The 19,855-nt window shown below is 31.5% G+C and overlaps 2 protein-coding genes across 3 annotated transcripts; one reads left to right on the top strand and one right to left on the bottom strand.

Annotated features, from left to right (window-relative positions):
* Window positions 1–15: 15 nt before the first annotated feature.
* On the bottom strand, window positions 16–3,676 carry LOC123717082 (40S ribosomal protein S3a). The gene is made up of 8 exons (XM_045672880.1): window positions 3,555–3,676; window positions 3,157–3,253; window positions 2,650–2,735; window positions 2,287–2,382; window positions 1,653–1,800; window positions 764–925; window positions 319–379; window positions 16–117 (listed from the first exon to the last, which is right to left on the bottom strand). The coding sequence occupies exons 1-8, from the start codon at window positions 3,614–3,616 to the stop codon at window positions 35–37; spliced, it is 795 nt and encodes a 264-aa protein (XP_045528836.1). The 5' UTR covers window positions 3,617–3,676; the 3' UTR covers window positions 16–34.
* Window positions 3,677–4,604: 928 nt separating this feature from the next.
* On the top strand, window positions 4,605–19,460 carry LOC123717320 (sphingolipid delta(4)-desaturase DES1). Of its 2 annotated transcripts, XM_045673243.1 has the most exons (8): window positions 4,605–4,947; window positions 13,138–13,314; window positions 15,457–15,596; window positions 16,472–16,685; window positions 17,170–17,235; window positions 17,536–17,681; window positions 18,376–18,547; window positions 18,723–19,460. In XM_045673243.1, the coding sequence occupies exons 1-7, from the start codon at window positions 4,866–4,868 to the stop codon at window positions 18,514–18,516; spliced, it is 966 nt and encodes a 321-aa protein (XP_045529199.1). In that variant the 5' UTR covers window positions 4,605–4,865; the 3' UTR covers window positions 18,517–18,547; window positions 18,723–19,460. The 2 variants fall into 2 exon arrangements, with proteins under 2 accessions (XP_045529199.1, XP_045529198.1); XM_045673242.1 differs by having other exon boundaries at window positions 18,376–19,460.
* Window positions 19,461–19,855: the final 395 nt, after the last annotated feature.

The following is a 19,855-nucleotide window of genomic DNA, read 5'->3' as shown; positions in this document are numbered from 1 at the left end:
AATAAAAGACACATATCACTTTAAACGTATATTCTTATACACTCTCCTGTACTGGAGGCTCGTATCCCTCAGGGCGCTCGCCTTTCTCTCCTACTTCACCGCGCTTGCCGCCGCCACCTATAAAAATAAGGAAAATATTGAACATTGTTCCCTATAAAGGACTCATATTAGAATAATAACTCTAATCTAATCTAATCAGTAGTAAAATCAAAAGGGAACAAAATTTTTCATCAGTTTTGTTGTCATTGCGAGCTAGGTGGATCATCATTTTAAGTTTTAAAATTTCGTATATAATTAATAAGAGAGCAAAAATCTAACCTTCTCCATGCAATTCCATGAGTTTTGCAATTTCGAAGCGCGGCCTCTTCAGTACTTTTACCTGTAAAATAAAGTTTAAAATGTTGATTTCTAGACAGATATCTTCAATTGTTACCCCTCTGGGGATTATTAATCTAAGAGTGACTGAACACAGCTATTTTACTGTTTATTTATTATTTATTAACACTTCATTACACTACAATATATAAAAAATGAACATATCTAAATCAAAAGGAGGGCAACCGGCAGCCTTATCGCTTTCGAGCGATCTCTTCCAGGCAACCACTAAGTTGTAAGTTAATGACAGTTAAACATTCAAGTTATTCTATGTCAAATTACATATATATCTTAGCTGTATTTTCTAACCGAAATATCAAAATCAAATACCACTTTTTATAAATTTTCAACATTATTATTGCTTGAACATTGTCATTTAATTACTAACCTTCCTTATACAGACATCTCTAAGTGGGTAGATGCTGTGACATGCCTTTTCAATGTCCTTAGCGATGGAGTCAGGGATTAGTTTGTTGACAACCTCTCTAAGCTCAGAGCTGGCAACATCTCTGGTGATGATTTCACACATCTTCTTTCTGATTGCACGAACCTGCAAATAATATCTTTGATTAAAACTTAGATAAAGACTATGCAATCTTATAGAAAAAACATAAAAGATTTATTACTACAAATTTAACTAATAAAATGTTTGTGTTTCAGACAACTGTAGGTAAAAAAAATTATTGAATTTTTGCTTTGGGTGGGGATTTGAGAGCTGTCTCGCTTTTAAAATTAGTCTGCCAATAGCAGGCTTGGATTTTGTACATATAAAATTAAGCTTGTAGCAACGACATAAAAGACCAAAAATAACGAATATTTAAGGCACATTATAATGCGGTCGCGTTTATTTCTGCAGTTTGAAACGATATACAGGTGATAGACAACTTGTATATAGCTGGACTGCAGATTTAATATATAGTACAGTATAAACTTCATCAAACAATCACATGATTCTACATCAAACTCCCTGAAACAACAAAATTACTCAACTTGTTGAAATTCAATTATTCAAAACATCAAGTGCATCAGTCAACCAGTGATGACAGGACTGGCTGGGACAAAGCAAACAGAACTAATACATTAAAATAGTTTAAGCTGACATAGACTGACTGATATAAAATTTATTTATATATATATATATATATATCTCTCTTTTAAACTGAAAAATCAATTAAGAAAATTTTAATAGAGCTATGGCTCCTATCATATTGAATATTATCCTGAAAACAAGCTATGTGAACCATTATTAATTGTTTCGCAAGTTGTTAACTTCTTACCTGCGTGTGCTGAGCGTAGCAAGTCTTGCGCTGGCTAAGTGAGTCCTTGTTGGTAAAACCAATGCAGAACACTCGCAGAAGGTAGCCATCTGTGGTCTTCACATCAATGTTGGCTTCAATTAAAGTTTGCCATTTCTTTACCATCCATCTGAAATTGCAGCATTAAGTTTAGAAGAATGTTAAAAAAGAACAGTAGAAATTCCTCATATTGATATTCAATAATTAAAAGCAACAAGAATGTTGCAATAACATGAATTCATCAATGAATAAAAATTGATGTGAAATCATATTGTAGCATTAATATTTGCAGTTTGAAACGATATAAAGGTTATGAAAACACCCCCATATAGCTGGACTGCAATCCTATATTATTACACTTTATGATTTATTATTTATAACCAGACATACATGACAATTTACATTACAAAAAGGACATTTATTTTAAACCATTATTGCATATGATATTACAGTTGATCTTCTAATCTTTTCTGTTATCCTTTTCAGTTTAAGTATTGGTTTCCCTAAGATTTTAAAATGTCACTTAAAATTTGTTTCATCATTTCTGTACAATATTTTTTTGTAATTTGTAAAGTTTAAATAAAATTTGCAGACAAATAAGCCGAGGACATCTCACCTGAGCTTGTCAGTGGTAAGGTCCATGCCATGGAAGTTACAGAGCACATTACGTCCCTGAACATCCTCAGCAATCAGACGGAATTTACGGAAAGACCTGAAATAATAAGATATCACTTTAAGTGGGTTTTTAAAAGAAATAAATAAATATATATTTACTTTCAAAAAAATGTCAGTGGTAAATCAAAAGGGAACAAAGTTCTCATCAAATAGTTTCATTGCGAGCTAGGTGGATCATCATGTTGTTATTTATAAGAGTTCCGATTAAATAAAATTGCTTACAGCTGAGATAAAAATAATAACATATTGCAAAATAAAAACAATTGTTTTCAAATTAACATGTTAACAGATAATGTAATTATACCTTTCAGCATCTGTGTCTGCTTGTAAATCTGCAAGGGATACCTCAAATACACGACCTTTTAATCCTTCAGAAGCAATTTTGGTGCCCTGAAATAAATAACACAACATTCCTGAGTAAAATATTTGAATCTTAAATTTATAGATGTAGAATAAATAAAACTGTTATCAGGAGTAAATCAAAAGGGAACAAAGTTCTCATCAGGTTTGTGTCATTGCGAGCTAGGTGGATCATCATTTATTAGTTAAATCTAAGGTCTTCTGTTAAATATTTAAAATATGCATGTAATAGGACTAACAAATCAATTAGTATTTTTATGGATTTTTAAGTATTCTACCAACTGGAAAATGTTTGGAATTTGAGTACAAAATCTCAATAGTTTCAACGTGTTATTTACACGTGTCTAAGTTTGTAAAACACTAAGAAAATCTTAAATAATACTGTTTAAAGCTAGCGGGTCTCTAATAACTTAACTAAGCCGGAAACAAATAAATAACATAATTGACATACCTGAGTACGGTTAACAAGGGTGGTTCCCACTTGTCTCTTCGTGAACATAGACGGGGCTTTGACATCATACCAATCTTTACGGGTGAAGGGATCAACGCTGAAAATAAAACCAAATTATTTCATATAACCTCAAAATACGTACCAAACATTACATGTGCACACAATCACTTTCTTAACAGCAACGAAATGAACTCGTGATACAACTGTTAAACAATGAAATATATCGGGGAATATATATAACAAATAGTTGTATTGTAAGATAGGTTCAATAATATGACACGAGATAGTTCTTTCATCCACTTATATTTGAAACATCACTTTCACTAGATATAAAAGAAGAAGTTAACCATTTTCAGGAATAGTTAGGTAGCAGAGTTTGTAACTTATTTGGGACTTACATCTTCTTCTTAACACCCTTTTTACCGCCCTTCGAGAGGCCTTTATTTTTACCAACCGCCATGTTCAACCTCAAACTTGTGAAAGAAGGCTATAAGTTGTTTATGGTTCGAAGAACTGTCAAAACTATAAACTGTTTGATGTATATTGTCAAATGTCAAGTTGGGATTTTTTTAGTCTTGATATAAACAAACGTTCTGTTATTTTATTAGTAAGGTCTATGGTATCATATAAAAATCTTATATTTACAAATTTAAAGTATTTTTAGCGAAACCTAAATTTTGAGTCTACAAATCACTACAAATACGCGGTAATAAATCTATTCCGAATGCTAAGAATATACAACTTCTCGACCTTAGCCACAGATTAGAGTGAGTTCTCTTCCCCCCCTCACATGAACATCTGGAAGTGTTCATAAGATAGATGTGGAAGGTACAGTACAGACTCCGTCCATTTGTTTAACATCATTAAAGAAATATGGAATAATTTTCAAAATTAATTGAATCTATGGGATTAATCTATTGTTCACTGACTTTATCACAAAATCAAGCTGCTTGGCATTCTCACTACCCTACCAAGAAAAGTTCTTATTACCCATTCACACTCTCCACTCGCCTCGCCTTGAGTCGCAGCAGCTTTGAACACGGTATGGACGCGTTCCACTAGTCAACGTTACTGACATCGAACAGTAGATTATGTTACACCTCACAAACATATTGTAGTACGCTACTTCAAGGCAAATCTATAGAGTAAACTCAAAAAATATATATTGATAGAAGACAATCGTTTTTCGCACAACTTCTTGTGTATTATAGCGGACTTGGGGTTTGAAACTAAATCCTCTTTGAGAGGTGTACGAATTTGAAAATGACACATTTTAAATATGATTTAACTATTATTTTGATTTTCTTTACAACAGTAACACAAAATATTTATATTTGGAGACTCTTTCTAGTCTTTGCATTCCTCCAAAATGTTTACTCCGTGCTCGTAATCACGTCGGAAGCTATGGTTTAAAAATTTTATGACATTCCGCATACATCAGATTTGTTTGTGAAATAATAAAGAGTCGTAGTCTGTGGTTAAAAAATTAAGTTGAATAATGACGTTAATCTGAGCGGTCGTGCGACTAATCTACCGCTTCGGATTTCTTTCGTCATAAAATTAAATAAGTGCCGGCCCGAATCGCGAAAAGTATCAGACATCGGTTACAGATTACAATCTAGTGTTTCAATGAGAGACGTTGCTCTTATTCTAGTTCTGCACATTTAAACTTATAATTCTGTAACAAGTAATATTAATTTATACGTAAAATGGGTGCACACGTATCGAGAAATGATTTTGAATGGGTCCATACTGAGGAGCCGCATGCCAGTCGACGAAAGATCATTTTGGGTAATAAATTACGTCATTTTTATAAATTATTAAACCATTAATTAGTTACGTTTTACAGTTTTAAACTAAAGCTAGTTAGCGTGACATTCAAATGATCACAAGATGTTAAATAATAGGTCATAAGTGCCTTATTATTTCTTGGTACGTTCTCCGTTATTTGTAATGAACAATAATGAACATGACGTACAATTTGAAGTGAAACATTGAAGACTATGTATATCTCAATTTACCTACTAATGGTCAAAAATAATCTACTAAAGGCACTAAGACAATTGAAAACTTTATTTAATAAGAAATCAGCCTGTCCCAGTCTTATTATTTGTTAAGAAATTAGTAGTTAATAATATGGTGAAGGACCAGTTGTTCATATCTATGAATTGAATATACATTTTTTTGTTAAATATTTATGTAGGGCTATCTTTTATTTCTATTCTGATAAAAAGTCACATTCTTGTTAAGACACAACTTGACATTTATTTTTCTTTATATGTTTTACAATCTAATTTTATGCACAGGCAGTACAATAGTAAAAAAAGTGTAACAAATACTTTATAATATTGTATTACTTGCTTAAAAAAACAAATGTAATATTAATTACAATTATTAAATTGTTATATCCCCTGTATCACTCGGGATTTATGGGGCTTTCTGCTAAAAATCTAATGCCTTTAAACATTTATAAAATCAAGACATATTTTTGAAGCATTGTCAAAGTAAAAAAAAAATTATAATTTAAATGGGAATTGAAATATTAGTACTTTTATCTGAAAAGGCAGTAACAGCTAAAAATATGTTTAAAGATAACCTTTTTTATCAAGTTATTATTTAATATTAATTATGATTTCTAATTCATTGTAACACAACTTCCTAATGCATTAATGTAAATGATTATGTAAAGTTCAAGATAATTAAAGCAATTATGTAGGAAGGAGCTTCTCAATTATAAATTTAGCAATAATTAATACCTTTTAAATTTATTTGGTTTTTGGGACTCTTACTATGAAATTGAAATGTTTTGAGTAGATTATTTATATTATTCCTATTCATATCTATATATAATATCTGTATTATTTTTTTTAAACATTATCTTTAATTGCAAGCAGTGTTAAACAAATGTCATTTCTTAATTAAAAAAGAAGTAATCAATTGGTCATGAATTTTCATGAAATGAAAATTTATTGTCAATTTCAATGTAATTAAATATATATTGAGTTTCTAAATTTGCAAAACATTCCTTAAATAAAGAAATTGTTTTTATTTTCAAAGAGAGTGGTTCATTCAGATTAATAAACTGATAAGGCTGCTAGCCAGTTCATAAAAGATATTTGCTCTTACTTAATTTGTATGAGTAGTAAGATTTGTTTGACCATAATAAATATTAAAAACTATACTTGTAGTAAAAACAATATTAAATTATTACAGTATTATAAGTGTCAACTTGACAAGTTGAATGTTGAGGAAATATAACATTACATGTAATTCAAAGTTTTTAAATTTTTTTAAGTTTTTAAATTTCTGCGCCTGTATCATATCTTATTTTTTAAAGGGTAGTAGGTGACCAGTGTCTTATGTCTGACACATTTTGTCTTTGTATCTACAACTGCTTTCACTAAGTTTTTCTTCACTAGTGGTAAGTGTTGATATTGCGAAAAATTTGACAATCTGTTGGTGCATAATAGAAGTGTGAAAACCCACTGCTTCTGGAATAAAAATATTATATTTGGACATAGATTTCAATTTCTAATGCTAGTAAGAGGTTAGTAATAGATAGTGACATGGTCTTATTTCATTGGGGTTAAAAAGAGAATAAAGCATATAACTTAAAAAAATGTAAAGGTTATTCTTTGCTGTTCACTCTTTATGGCTAATAAGAATCTGTGAATGTGTCTTATTATCATAGTAAACTCCTAAACAAACAGATAAGCTACATTGTTGATTAAGATTGGTGGCTTATCAAGTTAATTAGTACCTCATCACAGTACCAATGTGGTTGCTTTGTTTACATTTCACAGGATTTTCCATAAATCAAACAGTTTAATGTGTCATTATATACATAGTTAGGGTATTACCCTATCTTTGTGTTGTCCTTTAAAGGAATAAACATGCTCATTTGGCATGTCTATTATTCTTTAGGAATTGTTACTAATAGGTTGCATCTTTCTAGATATGACAAAGGCTTTTGACTTTGTATGTCATGAAAGACTTTAAAAAATAGAATGCTACGGAATAATACATACATAAATGACCTCCCAGATACTATAACACCAGAACTCTATACTATTTGCTGATGACACTACACTTATAATAAAAAGTGAAACAATCAAGATTTAAAAAGCAACTTAATTTACTCTCTAGACGACGCCAACAACTGGGTGAATGCAAATAATCTACAAACAAACATGACCAAAACTAACTTACTCCATTTTCAGACCTACAACTGAAAAACACAAACTAACTTACTAAACTAATGTGTATTTTTAGGTATAACGCTAGATAAATTTTGTAGTTGGAAGCACACATTGAAAAGTTACAGAACAAAATAGACGGTTTCGTTTTTGTTTTAATACGACTCGGAAACTGTTAACCATGATACGGTATTGGCTGCTTATCATGCATATGTTTCATGGGGAAATTCAGTTGAAGTAAAAAGGCTCAAAAGAAAGAATTTGTGGAGAAAACTGTCTTGATAGTTGCGTACCTTTATTTAAGAAGCTCAAAATTGTATATCTTCCCTGTATTTGTATTTGAGAAATGTCCTTATTCGTGCACAGAAACACACATATTTTTAAGTCGAATATAGAATTCGAAGTAAGAAGTAGACATGGGGAGAAATTGGCTGTGCCAAAAATCTATCTGGAACTGTTTAGGTACAACACCTTTTGTGTGGCAATCAAGGTTTACAATAATTTACAAAAATAATTGAAAGGTCTTCCGATTAGTCTTTAAAAATCGACTTGGTGTTTTTTGAAAAAATATATTCTTCAATAAATAATTATTTGCGTGAGACGCATTGATATAAATTTAATAACGTTTCGTTAATTTAATAATTCATATGACTAATAATGTAAAACTCCTTTAAGGACAAATTTGCGCGCCATTACGTGTGGCAGAATATGCGAACTTACTATTGTATCACCTTACACATTTTTGTACCATATTCTTGCAATAAATTATTATTATTACTATAACCCATATCATAAAATGTTTACTTCATAGATTAAAATTTTATCTATTTACGTCTACTTCACATACAGTAAAGTTAGACGTTGTAAGCCTGAAATAACAGGCTAAAATTTGTGCCATGATACCTACCCTTACATAAGGCACAAAAACACATGTGCAATGCCTTAATAATCAGATTTTAGACAATAATAGTGTCTTGTTAAGGCATGTTTTGTAATATTTTAAATTCAAAGTCAGAAAAACTGGATCCAATCACAGAATGTTACGCTTTCTCTTAATTCCATAACAACGTTATTGAAAGTACTTAGGATATAGTTTTACGTTAAGTTTAGACACTGGGTTTATTTCAAAGAATGGATAATTTGTTTGTATAGCCATTAGACAATATATTATTTTATATAGAATTTATTTCTACGAAAAATCTAGCAGCTTGTTTTTTTTTCCTTCATACATTTAAAATAGTTTACAATTGCCACATTAACATCTTGTTGCCGAAGGTAGTGCAATTATTATTAATTAGTCGTTTCGGACTTCAGTACTAATAGTTATTAGTGTAGCTATGAGTAAGCGCCATGCATAACGTAGTTTTGGCCATGTTAATATGCGTATGCCCATATTAAGTGATTATTGGTCGTGTACAACTAAAACTAACTAAAACTTTTAGAAATGCTATAAACATTTCTTTATAGAACACAGTAACTGAAATAGGGACTTCGGAGTTTGCGCTACAGATGTGGAAGCTTAATCAAAATAGAGTTACATTTGTTTTATGTCGTCATAATTATTGGAATCGGCACTTTGTTAGAGAGTGCTAATTTTTTGATATCTGTATCAGTTTTACACCGTAGTAATGAGGGAAACTTTGAGGAAATTTCCGTCTAAATTAATGTATGGAAATTCGAAACCATAAAACAAATGTGTAGCTGCTGATTACCTGATAAAAACAATGAGTTTATAAGCCGTTATGGCTTCGCGGAAATCAAGACTGATAGTGAAATTTGGAATTAAAAGTAGTTCTAAGAATTATAACTTAAAATGTGAAGTTTTGTCGCGAATACAGACAAACAATCACTTAAGTACATTGTTGGGCCGTTTTTATATGTCTGATGTTTTTGTACATTATTAGCAAATTTTCCCTAGGTTTATAGATATTTACTATATATAGACTATAGTCGATGATTTCACTAAGAAAATAATGTTTAAAAATACAAAATGTTCGTATATTATATGCCATTTTGTATGATAACAATATCATATGAATAACGTTGTGCTATTGTTTGCAGAGACGTCATTGAAGGTCAACTGAGTTATGACTGTAGTCTCACAGAAATTTTATGAAAATTTGTATCGTATTGATTTTATGTTGGTATCGTTATGAAAATTTTTTTTTAGATAATTCAATCTATTAACTGTTACATAGTCCGCTTTTATATCGGACCGTTAGGTTCAATTGTCGAATATTTTGGAGATCCTCTTGTTAAGTTTAAGATATATATTTATAGAGACACGCATGAGGCTAGTAGATAAGAGGTTTGATGTCTCATATGAGTCATATCCATACTTTATACATTTTATCCTGAGTGCAAGATTATATAAGGTGTTACTTGCTCGGCTAAAACATTTTAGGATGCATCCCATTGAGAATCCAAGATCGTAGGCGAAAATAAATTCAATACAACAACGCAATGGACAGGTGTAGATTCTGAATCGTGTCGGGTCCCTTAAACTTACAAGAATAATAATAATAATCTTTATATTATTCTCACAAAAACTTACATGCACAAAAAATAAGGAAATGCTTGTTCGTGTGAGATGCCTGTTAAAGGTAAGAAAGAGTACCTGTATTACAGAAAATAGTGTGCTATATTACAAGCTATATTTTCTAAAATAAATGTCCATTATGTTATAAAAAAACTAAAATATTACACTTCCAATAAAGTCTAATTTACTAGTAGTTTGTTGCTTAACGAAGCGTAATAGGTTCCAGATAGTCGCTTAACAATGCTTTTTTTAAATTGATAAGCCTTCTACCGAACATATCGAGCTCTGTATATGTAGTGTTTATTCTGATATATTCGAGAAGAATTAGAATAACAGGTTCTCCCTCTAGGTTGTTTTTTGTAGATGTAATTTGGAATTGATATAACTATATATATATAGAGAGTTATAGTATTTTAAAATATAAATGTTATCGTCGTTGTGTAAATTACTTGTTTATATTTATTAATATCTGCACATATATACTATTAGCGAGTTGGAAAAATGATTATCGTCCATTAGAAATTCTGTTTTCCTCGATATATTTCTGAGTACTGTTATCGGTAATAAATGTTATCGGTTTTCCGATACAAATTTTTTATTATATGTTGTATTTTATTGTTTGCTCTCGGCGATAAGAAATACGTAAATACAAATCGATCTTAGATGTATTAACAATTTTCTATGTTCCTACTTATTAAGACGAGCGCCGGTACTCTGTAACTTCAAATACCTATCCCAAAGTTTTTGTATGCAAGGTCTTCCATACAAAAACGTTAAAGGTCAAATTAATTATTTAGAACAGGATCGCTACTGGATGTTGCAGAGTAAGGGCCCTTATAGTTAAATAAGCCTCAGTCCTTACCAGGCCATAAACTCCAAAGAAAAAGTCTCCGTCCTTCAATTAAGTATATAATTTTCGTAAATTAAGTAGGTTTCGTAGTAGTACCATACATACTGATTGGTAATTTTTGCTACATATCTATTCTAAATTCTGTAAGTAGTATACTTTACCGTCGTTCGAAGACTATATGCTGTTGCTGTATTATTCTGGCATGTTTTGCGCAATCTCAACTCACTTCTGAATAAAATATTTAATAGTATTTGTTGGAGACAGTAGCCGTGTAATAATAGTTATCTATCATCAAGTCATTCGGACTTAGTAAGCTCTTCACAATGAGAGACAATGACCACTCAAGATAATGTTGTCATTTATTTGCGTGATATGAAATGAATGTATAGTTATTAATTAAAAAAGTCACAGTATTTACTTATAAAGTTAACTAAAGTCTATACTGTGCACATATAGCTATGTTTTTGACACATGTGTATTAACAAAAGATATAAACACAAGGAGGATATTTAGAAGATTTCATTCCACAGGTATGTCAGTAGTCCATTCCTATAAAACTTGATTTAGCCGTTTCAATTATTATTTTAGAATCCTCGAGGTATTTTCGCGTTTTATTTCACTGTACGTGTAGTTATTACACACGCCAGTACTTCGAGAGAAAACTAGGTATGGTAGGAGAACGTAGAGGTTTGCTGCTGCGTAAAAATTACCTGGTCCGTTATTAGATAGCTTAACGCAAAAACGAACCGCTCGTCTAACAAGACATATATACATACAAACATACATGAAAAATCCAGTGCGCTTTTAGTCTGAACGATTTTCACGATGATCTGTGAGACTGATTGAGTTTTTTTTATAATGTGGGTAATTCACGCTGCTGAGACGGAGTTCTGCCACTATCAACAGCATTTTACTATATTGTTTCTTGCCATGTCACGTGGGGACACATAATATCATACATACAATAATATACAGCTTAGTGAAAAAGTAACTGGCGAATAAAAAGGTAGGAGGAGTTTCTTGACAGCTCTTCTAGAACAGATTCTATCAGATGCCATTGATGACATGGTTGCACACGAGTCACTAGATCTTTTATTAAGTTTACTCTTATTAACAGAAGAAACCAAAACTTTTGGTTCCAAAACCCCTTATCGTGTTGCAAAGAATGATGTCTAATTCCAGCTTATGGAAAGGAAAAATAAAAACTATGTATATGTCGCAGCCAACTAGCTTAATTAGCCGTTGAATCAACAGCCTAGCCTCATTACGTAACAGCGCCGAGTAACTAGCGGCCTGAATGATAGCCGTATCATTTGATACATCATTTTATAAACTGGCTGGCTAATCCTTAGGCCATTTGAACGTATTTCTGTCACATGAAGTAATAAAAGATATATGAGACTTAAAAAACTTAATATATTTAAAATTAAACATACTCTTTGAAAATCATGAGCGAGACATTGACAGTTCGAAAAGTTTTAGCGCTAGGTGGCAGAAACAGGTAAAACTCGATGTTGTTTCTGTACTTATACATCATCGATCCAATTTATTTGATATTTGCCTAGGTGTCTGGTCAAATGCCTTAGTCTCATTCAGGCCGCGTGGTTTGTGTTAAGCGGCTAGGCTGTTTATTGAACTGCCTTTCAAGCTAGTTTGCTCCGAGATATATATGACAAAGAAAACTCCATATTGTTTGTTTAATTACTTAATAGATCTCTTTCAAAGAAATGGAATTATTATAAGATATTCTGATAAGGATTACAAATAAATGCCAATATTACATATTGATAAGGCCTTCATGTGTAATTAAAAACACATACTCAATACATAGAAACACAAAGGTCACAAATAAATTTAACTATTAATCTAAAGTTTAATTTTAAATGTCAACAACAACAAGAAGATTCTTTTAGGTACTGGTAATTTGCGGTTGCTTGTTTATTTGCCAATATTAAAAGAATTATGAAGAAAGAAGTCTATTTTATTATATTTAGATTATTATTATCTTGATTTTGGAGTCGCTAGTCGTTTTGTCTTACGCAACACAAGGCTTTTTGCTTTTTAATTCAAAGAAAATACAAAAAAGGCGTGCCCCTGTAAAAACTGAGTATCAGATTTTTTATTTATTTCGTGATCATTTTCTTATAGCAATTAGTACAGCCTTCTGTGCCTGACACGTGGACTCACGATGGTTTTCTTACCGCACGGGCGAGCGTTGAGCTCCACCTCAGGGATGATGCACGCTAAAAGCTGCTCTTATAAATCTACATTAATTTTATTAAGATAGACTAAGGCTTTTTAGTGGTCTATAGACAATTGTATTTTGTTTAAGGTCATATTTGTGTTTCCATGCGCCCGAAGCCCTGTGTTCTTATAAAGTTTGGTTTTATTTTCAGAAAAATACCCAGAAATCAAGAAACTCTACGGCTATGACCCGAATTTTAAATGGGTGGTCACCGGGATGGTGTTCGCTCAGTTCGTAATGCTGCCCCTGGTGCCGTATATGAGCTGGCCCGTGTTAATTGTGGTCGCGTACTGCTTTGGAGGTGTTATTAATCATTCCCTAATGTTGGGTAAGTTGTATTGTCGATTGCCATTCTGAAGTTTTACAGTTTGGCAGTGGTCAAGGTGTTAGGGTAGGTTAGGTTATCAATTATATTTTATTTTGTTGACCAATAAGTCCATAATGATGAGTATGTCGAACTCCGCTTCTGCCATTCGGATAGTTGCAAAGCACTTAAGGGAAACGAAATACTTTTCGTGGGAACCCAGCTCCTTTATTATAGTACCTAGTCCTCTCTCTACAAAGGGAGTGTTGATGCGAAATGTATATATTAGACATTGTTTCTTAACGATTAGAAGAACATTTTATCAATGGAAATAAATGTTTTCATTCACTTTACATTATCAATACATTATAGCCATTTGAATCAATACGTGATGTATATCACGCGATAGCTTATCAAACGAACCGATTACTTGAATCTCTGTAAATCCGCGAATGCTCCAAAAACAATAAAATTTGCCAGAGCAAAAAGCATTACCAAGAAGACATTTCGTACTCACTGTCGTATGGTCTCGTTTATCAGCACGGTAATACATAGTTACTATACAAGTAATGGTATAAATATCATAAATATATAAATATATATATATATATATATATATATATATATATATATATTTATGATATATATATATATATATATATATATATATATATATATATATATATTTATTTAGTTATTTATATATATATATCACAACAGACGGCTACCAAATTAGAAGAGCTTCAATTGGAATGTCTAAGACATCCTCCATACTCCCCGGACCTTGCTGCAACATATTACCATTTTTTTCGAAATTTGCAAATGAAAAATGCAAGGGAAAAAATTTAACTCTGATGGGGCAGTCCAAATCGCCTTCACAGATTTTATTGATTCCCGTCCGACTGGTTTTTTTAGTAAAGGGATCAATGAACTACCTATGAGATGGCAAAAGTGCATAGAAAACAATGGTTCATACTTTGATCAATTAAATATATTATATTTAAAAATATTCGACTTTTTGTTCCTCCCATACAAAACGCCAATTTCATATGTAAGGACCTAATATATCAAGCGCAAAATGTGTTGCTAATCTCAAAACTTGAAGACGGCCAGACCAACTAGATATTTTTTTTATTCCTTGAACCTCTGAGAAAGGTTTTTATAGAGTATGTGTATGTATGAGTATTTTATGTATTTTGAAAAAAGTGTAAAACATCATATTAAGGAAGTTTGCGGGGAGCAGCATAAAATAAATATATTTCCATTCTACCGTCATATTGGTAATAAAGAATATTCTTGAGCTCCGAGCTCTGCTTAAATTAAATTCCGTATTTTAATTATTTTTTAAGAATTTCCGGTAGTTTTTATAGTCAATATTGTCGTGAGATATTACATAAATAAATAATTACTAGAGATTTTAATAGATTTTGTAATATTTTTTTAATCTTCCTCTGAGTTTATCACGTTTGAATCACGTACACGGAATGTTTCATGGCGTAATTTAGTCGTGTTAATCTTATACGAAATACAAATGCTTTTTATCAGTGTCCTTGTCCTGACCGGCTTACGTATTTAAAACTTGTCCCATATTAATCTAAATTATTATCTAACACCTGATATTTTATTTATCTAATCTTGAATGACAAACTTTCTTAATCAAGAAATGTTTTTAACGATAAATATCTAAATAGTTTCCCTTTACCAGGACTAATAGAATACCTAGCAAAAACCGCGTCACTTAATCTAAAAAATTTAAACCAAAAGATGACGCATATTGCTTAATTGTGATTGGTCTGACAGAAATAACGATTGTATAGCGTGTCTGATTGGACAAAAAATGTTGTTGATCTTTTTATTTTTCCGTGGGGTGCATAAATGTGTTACGCAATCCCGCGGCACGGTTACCTCGTGCTTACCCACTTACCACGGTATGCAGCATGCCACCACGTGATCAGCCGTTGAAATCACGGTCCTCTATGGCCACGAATGATGTTGAATGTACACAGCAAGGACTATTCACATCTGCCAATTCGATATATAATTTACAGTTCTTTTGGAGTATTATTTTTCTAATTTGATAATCACTTAGGGCTACACTATCGCCATATATATATTGAATATACTGAGTGATATAGAATAATATGTGTATAAATTTTCTAATTTCAGCAATCCATGAAATCGCACACAGCCTAGCCTTCGGTCACAATAGGCCACTACACAACAAATTGTTTGGCTTCTTCGCGAACCTTCCGATTGGAATACCTATATCTATCAGTTTTAAGAAATATCACTTGGAGCATCATAGGGTAAGTGTAACGGTGTATGTCATGCACAACATAAGTATACGCGGCCATATTCCATGTTTCTATATCTCCTATCTTAATCACATATATAGATTTAGGTATATACACTATATAGTGTAAACTCTATATAACACACTGAAGGGACTGTGTATTTTTTGACGTTATAGAGAGTTGTCGTTAAATGGAGACTAGATAAACGTATAGATATTCCGTGACTCCTACTTATTAGTCATGGTCAACAATAGTACACGTGCAAGAAAACCCAATTTGTAAACACAAGAACGATTTTCTTAGAAAGTTCGTATGCATGACGCAGACAGTGGAGTTTATTACGGGCTAGGATAATAAAGCGACGAAAGAATGTACAAAGCTACGCAGTTTTTACTTATTTTAGCAACTTAAAAAGTACATTATTACTCAATTGTTGCTAAACTAAACCAACCAATGTCAATTGATTTCGATGCTTACTTTGTCGTTAAATCGAGGGATGTTATTTATTTATTAACACTTCGTTACACTACAATAAAAAATCTGAACATAATTAAGTCAAAAGGACAAAGCAACTGGCGGCCTTATCGCTTTCGAGCGATCTCTTCCAGGCAACCACTGTCAGTAAAGAAAAAATGAATAAAAATGTATTAAATTACATGAGATTGGGAAGTAGTGCAAAAATACATGTTATACACAGTTATTAAGACAAAACTAAACAGAAACAAAAAAAAACTAAACTAAACTAAATAGATGATACATTAAAAATATAATACCGAGAATACCGTCGCCAATGGACACACACATTGGACTTTAGAACTAGAGCTACATTTGTCTCTATTAGCGATTTTCTATTAGCGAGGTTACATTCTTCTAATATACAATTTCAGTATCAAGGCGACGAGAAGATCGATGTTGATCTACCGACCTTGGTAGAAGCGAAGTTGTTTTGCACTACTGGTGGTAAACTGGTATGGCTCTTCCTGCAACCGTTCTTCTACTCGCTAAGGCCGTTGGTGGTGAGACCCAAACCACCAATGCCAATGGAAGTAATCAACCTGATCTTACAAATCATGTTTGATATGCTCGTCGTGAAGTTTTTCGGTAAGTTTGCAATTGTCTTTGGTAACTTTAACTAATAAATAATGAGTTTCTTATTAAGAACTTAACGGTTCGAAATTAAATGCTAAAATAACAGCTATGGCAATAAAAATTATTGCTAGCCGCGGCTAAACTCTCGGATAACGAGCGAGCTATCCGCCTCTCCTCGTATAAGTTACGATATGCGTACAGCATCATACAGCTCAGGCATAGAGAGACGTTTTATTAAAAAAAAGGCAGTGTGTAACGTGTTTGATTGAAAATTTATATTAATCTCATTTTGATAAATTGCATTTGTATTACAAAAATGCTAGTTTATAAGATTGATGGTTTTCTTTGTTGCGTACAATTTTTTTTTTATTGACACGATACGATAAAAAAACTTGTGAAACCTGTAAGTCTCAAAGATCGGCGTGGCTGAGGCTTAACAGCTAATGGTCTTGCTGATAACTGTTACAACAGAATTACTGATTAATCAATTTTTCAGGAGGCAAAGCGTTGGCATATCTCCTTATTGGATCTCTTCTTGCTATGGGCATACACCCTGTTGCCGGTGAGTTAAGCTGAGCTAATATTATAAATTTTAAAACGAGTATTGTAGTTTTCCTGATATATGTTAAATAAATAACAATTCATGTAAACTTAAAACTCAAAATTGTTTGAAAAATGATTGTGTTCAAGGTATAATGACAGATGGATAAAAGTCTCGTAAAATCCATCTTTACGAGACTTTTATAAGTTGTTATATTCTAAAAATCTGCTATACAACATAAAAGTAAGAGAGAGATTCGCGCGTTCCAAACACTAGCTTTAATATTTGGTATTTTTTAATATATTCTCTTAAATCTTTCAGGCCATTTTATATCAGAGCATTATATGTTTAAAAAAGGCTTTGAGACATATTCCTATTATGGTCCTCTTAACTGGATCACGTTCAATGTGGGTTACCACAATGAGCATCATGACTTCCCAGCGGTACCTGGGAGTAGGCTGCCTGAGGTTAGTATAAAAAGATATTTAGCTTTTTATTTATAACATAATGGTGTGGTGACAACATAAACTAGATATAGTAACTTTGTTTCTTTATTGTTGAAAGCTAACAGATTATATTTTTTGTAATTCTATCATGTAAATTCTTTTTGGAGCGTATAAGTATTATTAATTGATTTTATTATAACATATCATAAAATATATTTTAGTGCTAGCTTTAAACACTTAAAAGCAAATTATTATCGAGTAAATAAATCAAATATAGCATTCTATAGGTTTAATGCTTTACCTATCAAGCATCTTATGTTTGATTTCCGGCTAAACAATAGTTGAGTAGGCACGTAGTTATCAACAAATTTTCGCATTAGAGGCCCGTGTATCGTGCGTCACTTCCTTTAGTAAATAGAAAATTGTGCATCATAAACCGTGTCACATTAACAAATAAGTGTCAACTGTCATCGACAATAAAGTTCGTAGAAAAGTAAAAAAATCTTTATAGAAATGAAGTAGTCTGTGGAAACAGAACCGGCGTGGCAGTTTTGTGTATAGCCAAATAACAATGCCGGTTCTCTTTCCGCACAGACTACACAAAAATAAAAATCTATTACAGCATTTATCTGATAAATTTGTCTGGTTCAAATATTCGATCGATTCTGAACAAAATTATGTTTTCATTGAGAATATTAATTTATAAAAATTTCAGGTGAAACGCATAGCACCAGAGTTCTACGACAATCTACCACATCATGACAGCTGGTCGAGCGTCTTGTGGGACTTCGTGACGGATCCCGACATCGGGCCTTACGCTAGGATCAAAAGGAAGAACCAGGGACTTGACAGTTAGGTTTGCAAAAGATAGTTAAATTGTCAGTCAAAATAGGTCTGATTCAAAGATATGTTTGTATTTTAAAGGCATTTTTTATGTCACAAAATTTAATATCATCCACGAAGATGATCTTTTTTATATATATTTAATCGGCGTTTAAGTATTCAAAATAATACTGTAATAAGGTTCTTTTTCCTATTTTAGCTGAGAACTTATCAAATTTTAATAAAAAATAACGCAAAAAAAATGATTGGCGAATGTAGCTTTTCCGATACTCAATTTGGATATATGTATATATACAGTCCATAGTTATATTACAAGAGTGCGATAGACCGTAGTTACAAGTTTATTATAAATGTATTTTTTATTAATTGTTTACGAGTATTTTTAATATCATACGGGTATGTTTGTTAAACTCATATTATATATTTTTAAATGATATTACCGAAGATATTAAAAAGAAAAATATTTAAATGTAACATTTGTTAACAGTCATTTAAAGGAATTAGTTGGAACATTTTTATGATAATGCATTTATAAAATATGAGCTTAATTGTAATCGAATTTCATGTGAAATAATCTTAGAAATAAGTTATAGAGAACTTAGGCAATTCAATTTTTTTATTATTAATTAATGGTATGAAATTCGGTCAGTGTTTGAATTGCCTAAGTTTCGTCAATTACTTTCCTATGTGTAGTTTTTGACTATTAATCGTGATCCTATGAAGTGACCTTCTGCGTTCTGTATACTATTGTTTATTACACATACAATGCCATCTGTACTATAATTATGCAGCGTATGATGTGACGGACTAAGGGCGAGTTTCGTAATTAAATATCTAGTTCCACACATGTATAGTGGCCCTAATTTGCTTGTCACAAACAAGTTTAGAATAATGTACAAAGATCTATGTTGCATATTGTATATTTCTGTAAGTTGTTGTAATAAAATGTATTAAATATGCTGTGTTTTAATAACTCGAGAAGGCAATCTTATTTAATTTAGTCATAGTTTTACTTGAACAATATTTCTTCGTGGAAGTTATCTTGTACAGCCCCGTACAATTATTTGGTGAGAAATTGGCAACAAAAACTAAATATTAAGAGTCATTTATAGTATTAAATTAGTAATGATAACAATTGAAGAAAAAAAACATCATTTAAAGAAAACACTTTTTTACTGGATTGAAGCTATGTATAATTATAAACTTATAATTATTTTACATACTTTTTGACATTACATTTGACAAATAGGTGTTTTCTTTAAATGATGATTTTTTTCAAATAGGTTATCATTACTAATGTAATACTATAAATGACTCTAAATATTTAGTTTTGGTGTTTGCGTTTTTAAAAT

Source organism: Pieris brassicae, chromosome 12, assembly GCF_905147105.1.
Source record: "Pieris brassicae chromosome 12, ilPieBrab1.1, whole genome shotgun sequence".
Lineage (NCBI taxonomy): Eukaryota > Metazoa > Arthropoda > Insecta > Lepidoptera > Pieridae > Pieris > Pieris brassicae.
This window is presented reverse-complemented; position numbering and strand designations above follow the sequence as displayed.